A 13,990-nucleotide genomic window follows, 5' to 3' on the forward strand; every position below is an offset into this window, starting at 1 on the left:
TCACTGTAGCAACCAGAATCTTTGCTGAGTCTATCCAGCATGCGCATCAAGTATTTCTGTTGTTTACATTAGTCAGCGACACTGCCGATAGAGGAACTGCTGGGACCCCTTCTAGCTGATACCTGCAAAGGCACAGGTAGAAAAAAAAATGTTTTGGGGGTGGGGAGCAGCTGAGTATGTGCGAGCACCCCTAGGCAGGAAAGTCTATGGGGGAACAGAACAGGGGGGAGGGGAAAGGGATCTGCATGGGGCAGGGCAGGCTATTGCTGCTGGTATAACTCTCAGATAACCAGCACCTCCCTTTCCCCACTCATGCCAACTAACAAAGCTTTTACTGTACATTTAGCAAAAATGATAATTTATAATCTTTATAAATGTTATTATGTTATACGCAATTTATTGTTCATTTTATTGTATTGTTTTAACAATAGCTGCAAATAAGACTATTACTACTACTATACTTACAGTTCAATTATTTAACATGGAAAACTGTATGATGGATCTTACTAGTTTAGAACACACAGTTAATGTTTTAATCATTTCATCTACTTGTCACAGAAGGACAAATCCTTTCATATCAACTCAAAATACTTCAAATGTAATACTGGGCCCAATTCACCACTGCATTGGTGTAAAATCAGATTGGAGTCATGTCACTCATACGAGTCAATGGATTACATCACCATAAATCTGAAATTTAGTACAGGAATACTACTACCATTTTAAATCTGATACCTGCTCTATCCATTCTCATCTATCCAGCTCAGGAATGCCCGGGACTATATTAAGATTACATAATATTTACTTAAAGATCTAGTGTTTTAGGTTCTATGGTTCAATCTACAAAGTTTAACTGAAAGTTTGTTTTCTAATAGGTTGTTTTAAGCCACTTACATAATCACTGAAAAATTTGTTTTTTCCCCTCCTGTCTGTATAAGGTGAAAAACTGTTTTTAACCTGTTTTACTTCAGAGAATGCCACAGTAACCAAATTCCATCCCCCCGCCCCACACCTGTTTAAGTCTAGCATTTTAATAATTCAATTCTGCTTCATTTAGCTGGTTTCCAACCTTGTATTTTGTTATACTTTCATCATTCTCTTGTTGGGAAACTATCTGCAGAAATACTCAGACCTTCTCTGCTTTACTATATATATGTCCTGCAACCATATGCTAAGCTGTGATTCCAGATTTTACAGGATAATTGCACAGTCAGGCACTTGTTTTTGGATGGGAGATCAAGAAAATCCAGGGTGCTATTAACATGTTATACCCCAGAGTGAAGTGCATTTTAGCAGCTTGAAAACACCTCTATTGTAATTCTGTAGTGTCCTTTGAGTCTTATGGGAACAAATTACCTTTAGCTTCTGCACATTTTGTTGCTAGCACCAGTGGACTCCTGCCACACATCCAAAATTAATTAGCTTATTAAATAGACAACGGTATGTTTATGTAACACAAAACACAATACCTGCTCTGAAAAATATTGGAAGCCCTTATCTTCACGGATACATTCATAGGTTTCTCCAAGTACAGGATTAAATGGCTTACTTCCAGCTCTGTAGTAACTGGATGCATATGCAGATACTGCAAAAGCAGCCACATACACCTAAGAATAAAGTACATAGTATTTTGGTTAATACTGACAGTTTTCAGTTTTGCTTCATTTTATTGTTGGGGGCGGGGGGGTGGAAGAGGCCTTACATTGATGTCAGATATTACATTTTTTTCCTGCAGTTGGCAATTTGCAAATATGTATATATGCCTACTGCAAGTCAAGCATTAAATGTAAGCATTGGAGTATTATTCAATTTTCCAGAGTCATTTCAAGGTTTTGATTAAAAACTTACAAGTGATAGAATAAAAATGAAGTACCCTTCAAATCTTTTATCACAACAAAGCTGTAACAAACATAATGAAAAGACAGGAAAAGGATTCTTTAAATGAATTAGAAATAAATACTCAAAATGAAACTGTTACTATAAATGCGTATGTGCATGTGTACGTGCATGCATGTTAAAGATGCTAGGTCAAAAATGCTAGCAGCTATTAATGATACTCTAAGACTAGCACTAAAAAAATGTTTGCTAAAATAGTACTTCTAAAATTAGAGTTTAAACATTTACAAGCTAATAAGGACTATAAACAAAGCAGAACTCTAAAGAGCAAAAAGAGATGGTAAATTAAAAGGATTCATTTGAATTTTTGACCAGAAAAATGTTTTCAAATATTATCTTTCTTCGGTTGTGGTCCTATCCTCTATTCTTTGTCCAGGGAGAGGGAGGAGGAGAGGGAGAAGACACGTGTGTACATATGTATTGACCAGTAAGTCATTGCTTTATACATTTACAAATGCATTTTACGATTTTACTGTCTCCATCAGCTCAACCTGCATTTGTCTATTGTGTGCTCACCTTTACCCTATCTTGACAGTTTCCTTTGCACTACTTAAGAGATTGCAATTGTCTAGAAAAACTGCTGTCTTCTCAGCAAAACTCCAAGTTTTATCTGATAAAATTTCCTCCCCCTTTCTTTCTGGGAAAGTTTTATATTGAACGTGGATATACTCCCTTTCAAATCTCAGTACATCAGTTGATAAAAGAAACATTCCAATCCTGTAGCAGGATTATGAGATATTAACTAATATTCATCTAGCTTTTACCATATTCAGTCTGCAGAAATCCCTATTTCTCTATTCTTAGTGTAGTTTCCCTGAAAATTAAGGACAAAAACAAAAATATTTCATTTTCACGTCTTCATAAAAAAGCAACTACTTATTTCTTTTTAAAATACATTTTCTTAAAAAAAATTTTTTTTTTTACTGACCATGAAGGATTACCTAATTTGGTTCAGACTGTAGAAGGAGAAGTGAAAAATAATCCTTTAGACAGAAGTAAAGTTTTCTTATAAAAAAAGTAAGTTACTATTCATCTAATTTGCAGCAGATTGTTTACAGAAATTAGCGTCACCAACACAAGAGACACTGAGTTTAAGTGCCTCATTAACTGTAAGGGAAACAGCAAAATGTTGTTTAAAAATCAATCAATATATTAATCACAACTGGTTTAATTACTTAGCTATCAGAATACATGTATGGCCTTAAACTTTCAATAAATGTGATTATACTTAGAAAAACAATATAACAAAAGAGTAGATTCTCTCTCCCTTGTGTGCCAAGTTCTGAAACCAGGGTTCCATGTTTCTAATAGTTGACAGCAGCTCTACCTCCGTAATCAGCCACGCGGAGAGAAGTGCTGAGGTAGGCAACTGGCCCAGAAAACACAAAACCTTCATATTTCATCTTGGCAGACAAATGAGAGAGAGAGAGCGAGAGCTTTGCAAATATTTGACTTAAAAGTACATTTGTACTTTAACCGAGTACGCATATCCGTTGCTCAGTTTGAGACTTGGAACATTTTTAAAGTGACCCAAAAACCTTACACAACGTGGCCAATAAAACAACGTGGCTTATTCTGTTAATACAGATATTAATACTATCATACTTGAAGATCCAATACATGCCCTTGAGGAACAGAGGAACTGTAGAACTACAGGGTTGGAAGGGACTTCCAGGGACATCTGGCTCAATCCCCCTGCATGAATGCTATTTCTAAATCATCCTTGACTAATACTTAATTTCCTCTTGAAAATCTTGAAGGAGATTCTCCCTGGGCTTCACTGGGCAGTCTGTTCTGCTGTCTCACTGTTTTAACAGTGAAGAAGTTTTTCCTGGGATCTAATCTAAATCCAATTTACTGCAATTTAAAGCCAATGCTTCACAGCTTGCCCTCTGCAGCAAGGGAGAACAGTTGTTCTCCCTCTTCTCTACGGCAACCTTTCAAGTTACTGAAAACTGCTATCATGCTCCCCATTAATCTCCATTTTTTCAAGCTATATAAACCTCTTTCAACCTTTCCACATGCAACTTGCCCTTCCAACCCCTTTAATATTTTTGTTGCCCACCTCTGATATCTTTCCAACTTCTCCACGCCCTTTAAAAATGTGGAGCCCATAACTGCATGCAATGCTCTAGTTAAGGCCTAGCCAGGGCCAAGTAGAATGGTGTCATCACTTCTCATGTCTTACATCTAATAATTTTGAGCTGCATCAACCAACAAGAGTATGTTTGCTTTGTTTGCTTTGCTTCTTTTTTTTTCGAACATGTCACATTACGGTCTCATACTGAGTCTGCAGATCCATCCAAACCGCCAAATCCCTGTCACCAATCCCGCTACCCAGCTAGTTATCTTCCATTCTGCAATTGTGCATTTGGCTATTCTTCCCTAGGCACAGCACTTCATATGTTTGCTTTGAAAAGGAAAAAATGAAAACAAACAAAAACCCCACAACATGTTACCAAAGAGATAAGATGTTATACCGTTTATACTCATGAGGGAAGCATATTAGATTAAAAATTCAGATTGTAAAAGTCAGCAGGAAAAAAATATTGCAGAACAGATCTAAGTTTTTCCCTTGTCTAAAGCTGCAGGGAAAAAAAAACAAAAAACCAGACATTAGAGAATAACTGCTCCCAATTAAGACAATGAAAATTATGTCCCATGTGCAAAGATTGAAAATAGTAGTAATAAGTGCACATGTGAGAGTATACATAATGCACCTATTGTATATAATAATATAATATATTAAATTATTACTTGATATATTAAATTTTTGGAGCCCTGTCCCTTTAGGATAGGGGCACAAAGAAAGAACTGGATAAGTGCTCTCATCTCTTGGACAGACTGTATTTTTGCATCACACAGTATATTAATTAAATCTAATGTTGTTCAGTATTTGAAGAAAATAATGTTTACCATCCTTTCAAATGGATCTGGAGTATGTGCTGCTTTATCTAATAGTTCACTGTATTCCAGTTCTTCACAGAGACGCTGAAGAGTATTAAGTGGCTCATTTAATTCAACAGGCATGGCCACTTTGGAGAGATCCTTTCCAATGTTGTTTCTCAGGATATTCCATAGGCTAATGTTACTTGTATTAGGACACGGTGCTGGCAAACATGTCCTCCGTTCGGAATGGCATTCCATCCTGATTTCCCCCACAGCAACTAGAAGGAAGTTCCAAAACCACATTAATCAATTCACTACATTACATAGTTTCATCTTATTCATAAACATAATAAAATACACATTTATAGAAAGATAGGGCTGAAAGGGACCTAGTTTAGCCTTTGCTCAAGAAAATACCAATCTATCTAAACCAGTGGGGGGGCAAAACGTGGCCCACAGGCCGGATCCGGCCCATGAGGCCATTCTATCCAGCCCATGGGGCCCCTAAAAAAATTTAGAAAATTAATATTAATCTGCCTTTGGTTCAAAAATGACAGGAACCAAGGGCACTAGAACCCAAGGGAAGCCTGATGGACTCCCACAACAGCAGAGCCCGCCTGGCCCCACCCTCCTAGCCAGAAGCCCCTACTGGGGCTTCTGGCTTGGGACAACATGGCTGCCCCGCACCAGAACCTTAGGTAAGTGGGGGGACCCCAGGCAGGGAAGGAGCCTGGGGAAAAGTGCCCTGGGGAAAAGCTGAGCACGGGGGGGGGGGGCAGGGAAACAGCCCCTCAGCCACCCCGTGGCCAGTGCCCCCAAGCTGCAGCTACTTGCAGCCCACATGGGGCTGCCTGTGCCTGCTCAGGACAGCCCCATGCAGGCTGTGAGAGTGGCTGCAGCAGGAAGCGCTGGCCACGGGGCAGGGGAGGGGTTGCTTTTCCCCCCCTGGCACTCAGTTTTTCCCCAGGCTTCTTCCCTGCTCCTTCCCAGCACAGGGAAAAGCAGCCCCTTCCCACCCCATGGCCACCGCTCCACACTGCAGCCACTCATAGCCTGCACAGGCTCTCTGGAGCAGGCACAGGCAGCCCCACGCAGGCTGCAAGTGGCTGCAGCACAGGATGCCGGCCACGGGGTGGGGAGGGTCTGCCTTCCCACCCCCGCACTCAGCATCACCTTGTAACCTGGCCCCGTAGACAGCCTGGGCCCTGTGTGGCTTGAGGTTTGCCCATTGGGGCTGTGCATGGTGGCAGCAGCTGCAGCCGTCCTGTTTGCCATGCTGGACAGTGTTTGCCACTGCCACCTCTGTGCTGCCCAGCGTGCAAGCTCTGGACAGCTCTACAGACCCCTGCCAGCTTGTGCCCTGCTTTGGGCCCCACCGGTGCTGGCCCTGGGACATTGGTCCGAAGACATTAGTCCCAAGATGGTGACCAGGAGGCGGGGCACCTGTGAAGGAGTGGAGCTATCCTTGCAGTCTTTGACAACCTGCCAAAACTGGGTAAGCAGCCCTCTGCCCAAAATAATTGCCCACCCCTGATCTAAACCATCCCAAGCATCTGTCCAACCTACATTTAAAAGCTTATAGTGATGGTGATTCCACAAGCTCTCTAGGTCAGGGGTTTTCAACCTTTTTGGATCAATGTACCCCCAGCAGTTGGATGCGGAGCAGTGTACTCCCAAGCAGCTGGATGCAGAGCGGGGGACAGGGGTAAGGTGCATGACTGGACGTGGAGTAGTCGTACCTGCTGCATGCAAACTTCCCTTGTCCCCCGCGTCCAGCTGGCTGGGAGGCACCTGCGTGGCAACACAGGATGGTGTGTGGCAGCACTCCATCTCTGCCCACCTGCATGTATCCCCCTAGGGCCTTCTCAAATACCCCCGGGGGTATACATATTCCCAGCTGACAATTCCTGCTCTAGCTAATCTGTCCAAATGTTTGATTACCCTCATATTAGAAAAGGGGTTTGTAATACCTAACTTAAGTAGCGCTGCTTGCAATTTAAGACTTTTACTATATTACTACTTGGCCTGTGCCCTGTGAAGAGAAAAAAAACCAACTGATCAATTCCCTTGTATAAACCCTCTTTTTATTTGAAAACTTATCAAATCCTCCCTTAGTCTTCTCTTCCTCAGACTAAATGATTTCAGGTTTTCCAGCTTTTCCGCATATGTCATTTTTTCTACCCTGCCAATCACTTTTGTCACTCTCCTCCATCCAATTTGTCCATGGTGCCCCATACTGGACACAGTATTCCAGGCAAAGCCTCACCAGTGCTGAACAGAAAGGAAGAATCATTTCTTTCAACTTTCATAACATGCACCTGTTAACACATCCACCATTTCTTTCTTTTAGCCAAAAATCTCAATCCCAATATCATCCAGATATTTTGATTTAGGTTTTAAGATGCACATGTACACTGATAATGTGAAACTAAAATTTTAAAGCCAAAAATAGTATGAGATTTACATTTAGCATAACTGATTAAAAACACACAAATGCAAAAGCAACCTCTAAAAGCATGAGGCTTTCTAAGAGTAAATATTAAAACTATCCCTTTTTAAGATAAATGAACATGAATTCATCTAAGTGACATAAGAACTCTTTCTTCACAGAGCTTCAATTAAGCTGACAGTTTTCAGAAGGTGTAAGTGTGATTTACAATATCCAAGTATGAAAGCATCCCTTTCTATCTCTTCCTACTCATTTGAATGTTTCTATTGAAGAAATTAGCTGCTGTAGGGAAGCACCAGTATTTGAATTACTCTGATCCTCCTCATACTATAGCTCTACACAAACACCCATATGGCCTGTAGTAGTAAGGTGATATCCACAGGAAGTGGTTGGTTGACCATTTTGGGTCAGGGGTTAGTTGTTACAATAAAGGCTTAATGAAAACAAGGAGTCTCCTTGCCTCTTCCTAAAATCCAGAATAACACATGGTGTTAGCAGTGGGAAATGCTGCCACCAACAGGAAATCAAACAGGTGATTCCCAACTGATGGATCCAACTCTAGCAGCAGCTGGATCCAGTGCAGAGCATAGCTGAGCTCCTCTACCTGCAGCACAGCACAGTACAGCACTAAGGCTGGCTACAGAGATCACACAGGCACTCGAATTTGCACCACCAGAACAGACTGATTTCCAATTCCTTGGAATGTGGCCTCGATGGATCAGGTGTTTTAATCGCTTCAGGGAAGTGTTGGGTCTGGACACAGTTGGAAGAATATCCACTTGGTAAGTTTATCTACTCTATGGGAGATTGGGTAGATGAAATTCTGGTGTCATTGCCTCTTAGAAATGCAGAGAAAAAGCAATATGCTGCAGTGACAGAAGCATTAATTAATCATTTTCTGGGCAAAAGAAATGTAATTTATGAATGAGCTAGATTCAATCTCCATAAACAGGAGCCTTCAGAATCTGTGGATAGATACATGGGACACAGATGTGGATAACCTTGACAGGGTCCAGAGAAGGGTCACTCATATGGGTAGGGGCCTGCAGGCAAGGCCCTACAAGGAGAGATTGAGGGACCTGAATCTCTTCAGCCTCTGCAAATTCAGTCAGTTTGTGGCTGTATACAAATTCATCTGGAGGGACAGCAAGAACTAGGAGATGCTCTGTTTACCAGGGCACCCCTTGGAATAACTAGAAATAACGGCCACAAACTGAAAGTGAGCAGATTCAAGTTGGACATTAGGAGGAACTTCTTCACAGTAAGGGTTGCCAGAATCTGGAATGGGCTTCCAAGGGAGGTGGTGCTCTCCCCTACCTTGGGGGTCTTCAAGAGGAGACTGGACAAGCACCTGGCTGAGGTCATCTGACCCCAGCGCTCTTTCCTGCCTGGGGTAGGGGGTCAGATTCAATGATCTACTGAGGTCCCTTCTGACCCTAATATCTAAGAATCATCACATCTTTGTATACAATGGCTGAATCCTGCCAATATGGGGAGCTTAAGGAGGAGCTAACTAGGGACCACTTAGTTGTGATTTAATGCTCCAGAAGGCTATTACACAGGCTTGCCAACCACAGCTAGTTAAACAGCAACAAAGAGAAATCAGGAGTGATTCTCAGTCCTGTCAGGCATTAGTTAATATGGATACAATGCACACTATAAAGAAACTACAGATACAAATAGAATCAACAGGCACAACAAATACAGGGAGTCATCCCACCAGTGCCCATAGCAGCAAACAAGTGGGAAGAAAGGCCAATGCCACAGGTGTGGACAAACTCCAGGACAGTCTTGCTCAGTGTTCTGCTACAGAAGAGATATGTTAGTGATGTAAAAAGGAAGGTCACTATGCTTCAGTCTGTCGCTCCACCATGGGAGTCTGAAGTCACAGAACAGGATGCAGAGGATTGCACAGTACTTTTAGATGAAGTTACAAAGTCTTCATCAGATCCAGGAGTCTGGATGACAGAAATTGTGCTCAATAGACAGCCAATTCCATTTAAAACAGATACAGGAGCAACAGTCTCAGCTACCCCTGTCCTTACTACAGCCTACATGGAAAGGGGATTCTCCTTACCCTACTAAACTGCTATGGGGACCGGGTGACACTACCCTCAAAGTACTGGGATCCTTTAATGCAAAGATGACACTGAAGCAGAGATGTATAGACCAGGAAGTCTATGCGATTAGGAATTTTGCTGTGTCTTTAGTTGGCTTACCAGCTATACAGGCACTGCAACTTGTCCATCAACTAGATGCAACAGTGGACCAGAAATCCTTGCAGCAGTACTACAGAACCAAATACCCATCAGCTTTTCGTGGTCTGGGGAAAATGTCAGGTAAATATCAGATGTGCCTAAAAGCTGATGCCATTTCATATGCATTAACTATTCCAAGATGGGTACCTTTGCCACTAACAGACAAAGTTAAAGAAGAGCTAACACGTACAGAGGAAATGGGAGTAATCACAAAGATTCAAGAACCTACTCCTTGGTGTTTTGGGATGGTGGTTGTACCAAAACTCAATGGTAAGATTAGGATATGTGTTGACCTCACACAGTTGAACAAGTACATGTGCAGAGAAAGACACGGTCTTCCTTCCACGGAACACACCTTGGCTAAAGTTGCAGGAACCAAAGTTTTTACAAAATTGGATGCTCAGGCAGGGTTTTGGCAAATTCCTCTACCTGTTGAATCATCCAAGCTAACAATTTTTACTCCATTGGGCCAATACTAGTTTAAATGGCTACCTTTCAGAATCTCATCAGCTCCTGAATTCTTTCAGTTTGGGATGTCACAGATATTGGATGGCCTACAAGGTGTTCTTTGCCATGCTGATGATATTTAAATTTTGGGACCACCAAAGCACAACATGATGCAAGAGTGGATGCAACACACAGAAAACTTCAAGAGGCTAGAGTTACACTTAATGAAAAGTGCACCTTTGCTACTTTGCAGATCATGTTTGTGGGATATTAGATTACACCACATGGAATCCAACCAGACCCATCACAAATTGCAGCAATCAAGGGAACCCAAAGATGTCCCCGAATTATGCAGATTTTTAGGCATGACCACATACTTGGGGCTGTTGTTTGTCAAACTTGGCAACAATAACATAGCCTTTAAGAGACCTCTTAAATGACAAGAGCATATGGCACTGGGGACCGCTACAGCAGTCAGTCTTCAACGAGATCAAATCTATATTCAGTTCCTCCCTGATACTGGCCCAATATGATCCAACCCAAGACACTCATATTGCAGCAGATGTTTCATCAAATGGGCTTGAAGGAGTGTTACAATATCAGAAAGTGGATCACTGGGCTCCTATTGCTTGCGTGTCAAGAGCACTTGCTCCACCTGAAACCCAACATGCACAAACAGAAAAAAAGAAGCACTAGCATTACATGGACATGCGAGTGACTTAGAACTTTTCTTACGAGACTCAATTGTACTTTACGAACTGATCACAAGCCACTTGTGTATGTTAGGAGACAAACCTCTTGATGAACTTTCACTAAGAATCCAAAGATTTCACTTCAGAATGCTGAAATTCACCTGATTATAGTACACATCCTGGGAAAAGAGTTATAAACAGCTGATACTCTTTCTAGGGCACCATTACAGACTCCACTGTCTCCAGAAGAAGTCCACCAGGAGTGAGATATTGCTGTTTATGTGAATGTTACTGCAGATGGGCTACCCATATCTGCTTCACTACAAATGAAAATTCAGGAAGCTCAAGAAGCTGATTCCTCTTGCCAAAATAAAGAAATACTGCTTCGAAGGATGGCCTCAAGTAAGATTCAAGAACTGTAAACAGGCAAAGTACCAACGAGAGACACTCATTCTCCATGTTGTCAGAGACTTAGTCATGCTGCACAGAGTACTGATACCTTCAACACTATACCAACAAATCCTAGAGAAGATTCATGATACTCACCAGGGCATTACAAAATGTCAGGCCAGGGCTCACCGGACAGTTTGGTGGCTTCTCCATCTGTGAGGACATACAGAATTGGGTGGCTAGTTGTAAGGTTTGTGCTCAATGTTAGGGTGACAATAATTTGGATTATTAAGGAGCACTGGATTTGCAGCTGAATACAAAAGGCATGAACTGTGGCCTAGCAAACCTGCTGACCACAAGGCAGAATGATATCTAAGCCAGCCATTTGCTTATGTTAAGTAACCATTTTAACCATGTCAACCATTTTCTCAGGGAAAAGCAGCAAGTGAATCTGTGTGAGTCTGTGTGGTGTGAACCAGCTACAGTAAGGAACAAAATAAGATGCAGGGGCCCAAAAAGGGTAAAAGATGGTACAACCTAAGACAGAAAAACAGACTGGAATGTGAAAAACAACACGTAATTGGTAACAGAATCCGAGATGAACATATGCAAAAAGTTGAATGGTGATTGGTGAAGAAGCCTCCAGAAGCTCCCCAGTTTTGGTCAAAGTCTGCCCATTGACTGAAGAAAAGGAGTCAAGGTCTCAGACATGCACTCATAGCAAGAAGTCATGTAAATGAATGAAATGCATAGGCAATTCCATGCTAATGAAGCAAACAGTATATGGAGGTGGGGCTTAAGATGGGAGGAGAAATGGGTGGAACATAGAAGGGGCGAGGGTAGAATAAATGTTAATAAACATGAACCAAATTGTCTAAGTGTAGAAAAAAAAACTTGTTCATTGCGGCTTCCCATATTCCATCAGTGTGGGAGCTAGTCTGAAGCTGTCTCCATTCTGAATAAAGCTGTTGCAAGCAATGTGTGCTGATGTTTGCTCCCTGCTGTGCTCTGGCTAGTGAGTAACAGGATCCATGGGTAATTAGACCATCATCTCCCCAGTCATTGGGTGCTGCACGGAGTTGCGGGTCTAACTCTCAACACCAACAAGTCTGTGGAGCCATGCCTCATAACTGATTTATCAGATCATCCGTGGCAGATGTTGGGAGCCGATTTATTCACCTGGAAGGATCCTGTTTACCTTGTTGCTATAGATTATTTCCATTATGTGGAGGTGGTACAATTAGAGCACCACAACAGAGAGAGTTATAATGGCACTGAAGAGTATATTTGCATGCCATGGCATACCTTCAGTTTTGAGAACTGATAATGGCCCACAGTTCTCTGGAGCCATATTTAAACAATTTGCCCAATATAAACTTTCATGTCACCAGCAGTCCAAATTTCCCTCGTGGTAATGGAGAAGAAGAATGTGTGGTGCAGACTGTGAAGAATTTGCTCCAGAAGAATGAAGATCTCTATAAGGCACTCTTGATCTTCCATTCAACACCATTGGAGCATGAGTGGAGTCCAGCTGAGTTGCTTATGAATTGCTGACTCCATACAACCCTCCCAAGTATGATCAATTACTTGGTTCCAAAACGGGTTGATTCACAGGAATTTTGTGAGAAAGACAAACAGGTAAAGGACCGTCAGAGACAGAACTATGACACCAGGCATGCTTCAAGACGTGTACCTGCTCTTCCCCTCCATCAGGAAGTTTGGATCCCAGATCCAGGCATCAAAGGCACCGTCCAGGCTATGGCAGATACCCCTCGTTCATACAGGGTGGAGATGCCTAGTAGTCTTTTCCACAGGAATTGAGAACACCTCCACCAAATTACACCTGTTTACCAAACTAGGTCTGGCCGTGCCTCAGTTCCACTGAAGAGATTAGATCTGAGAATTAGTCTGGTCTAAATGAATAGACTTACCAATGTTTCTGCTTTGCTTAGGTTCCTTTTGTAAGTAAGTAAGTAAGTGTATATCAAGTTTTTCCCTGAGAAAGGGGGATGTAGTAGCAAGGGTTAACTCCCTTACTAAAGAGTGATGTCATCCAAAGGAAGTGGTCGGTTGACCATTTTGGGTCAGGGATTGTTACAATAAAGGCTTAATGAGAACAAAAAGTTTTGCTGCCTCTTCCTAAAATCCAGAACACCACATGGATGAGAAATTCTAATCTCTGTTCCCTCAGTTTTCCTACATGTTTGTTTGAAACTTAAAAGGAAGAGTCTTTCATCTAAGAAAGTGGCTGATCTCTCAATTAGGGTATTAAAAGCAATTTGGACATGGTGAATGGTTTTGCAATATGTTATGAAATGACTGGAGACAGATTCAAAACAGAACCACATTGGAAACCTGGGTCTTACCACAAGAGTCAAAGGAATTGATCAGGGTAGACCGTGTGGCTTAGTTGTATCCACATTCTCTCTCTCTCCCCCACAAATCAATTACCTTTATTTTTAACTACTCTGAAGATCTACTACTGGGAACTGGCACTGTGAGAAAAGCATAGACCAGGTCTAGTCCAGGTGGCTTTGGTCAGCCTTAGTAAATTCCCTTTTTCTCCTATGTGGTTCCCCCCACACAATTCTGTAAAGGTTTGTCCTGTCCAGAGGATGCACAGTTAGATGTGTATCCCTCCACAAAAATTGTAATGCTTGTAACCCAAAATGTGCCCAAAGGATGCAGATGTTTTTAAAGAACTTTCACCATTAATGTACTATGGTAAGGGAAATGACAGAGCTGCACGCAATAGCCACTGTGACTGGGACTACAGCTGTACTGGTTTGGGAATCAGTGGGAAATTGTAGAAAACTGTCAGTGCCTATAAACCCATGTCAGTGCAAATCTCTGAGGAAGAACATTCTGCCTCTACCATTCTCCCAGGCACTGAAGACCCAAGAGTGAACTCCTATCCCAGCTCCTGGCTCTTTGAAAAAAAAAGGTGCCACTCACCAGCTGCTGCTGGG

General features: G+C 42.0%; 1 protein-coding gene across 1 annotated transcript in view; it reads right to left on the reverse strand.

The window, feature by feature from the left end:
* Positions 1-13,990, reverse strand: part of LOC109309921 (oxysterol-binding protein-related protein 3-like) — a 37,261-nt gene that overhangs the window by 16,751 nt on the left and 6,520 nt on the right. The window contains exons 4-5 of the mRNA XM_019534821.1: positions 4,813-5,063; positions 1,470-1,607 (exon numbers count right to left, since the gene is read on the reverse strand). Of these exons, the coding sequence (XP_019390366.1) occupies positions 1,470-1,607; positions 4,813-5,063 (389 nt within the window). The remainder of the gene's footprint in view (positions 1-1,469; positions 1,608-4,812; positions 5,064-13,990) is intronic.

This window comes from Crocodylus porosus, unplaced genomic scaffold (genome assembly GCF_001723895.1).
Source record: "Crocodylus porosus isolate Cpor-Errol unplaced genomic scaffold, CroPor_comp1, whole genome shotgun sequence".
NCBI classification, from domain to species: Eukaryota; Metazoa; Chordata; order Crocodylia; family Crocodylidae; genus Crocodylus; species Crocodylus porosus.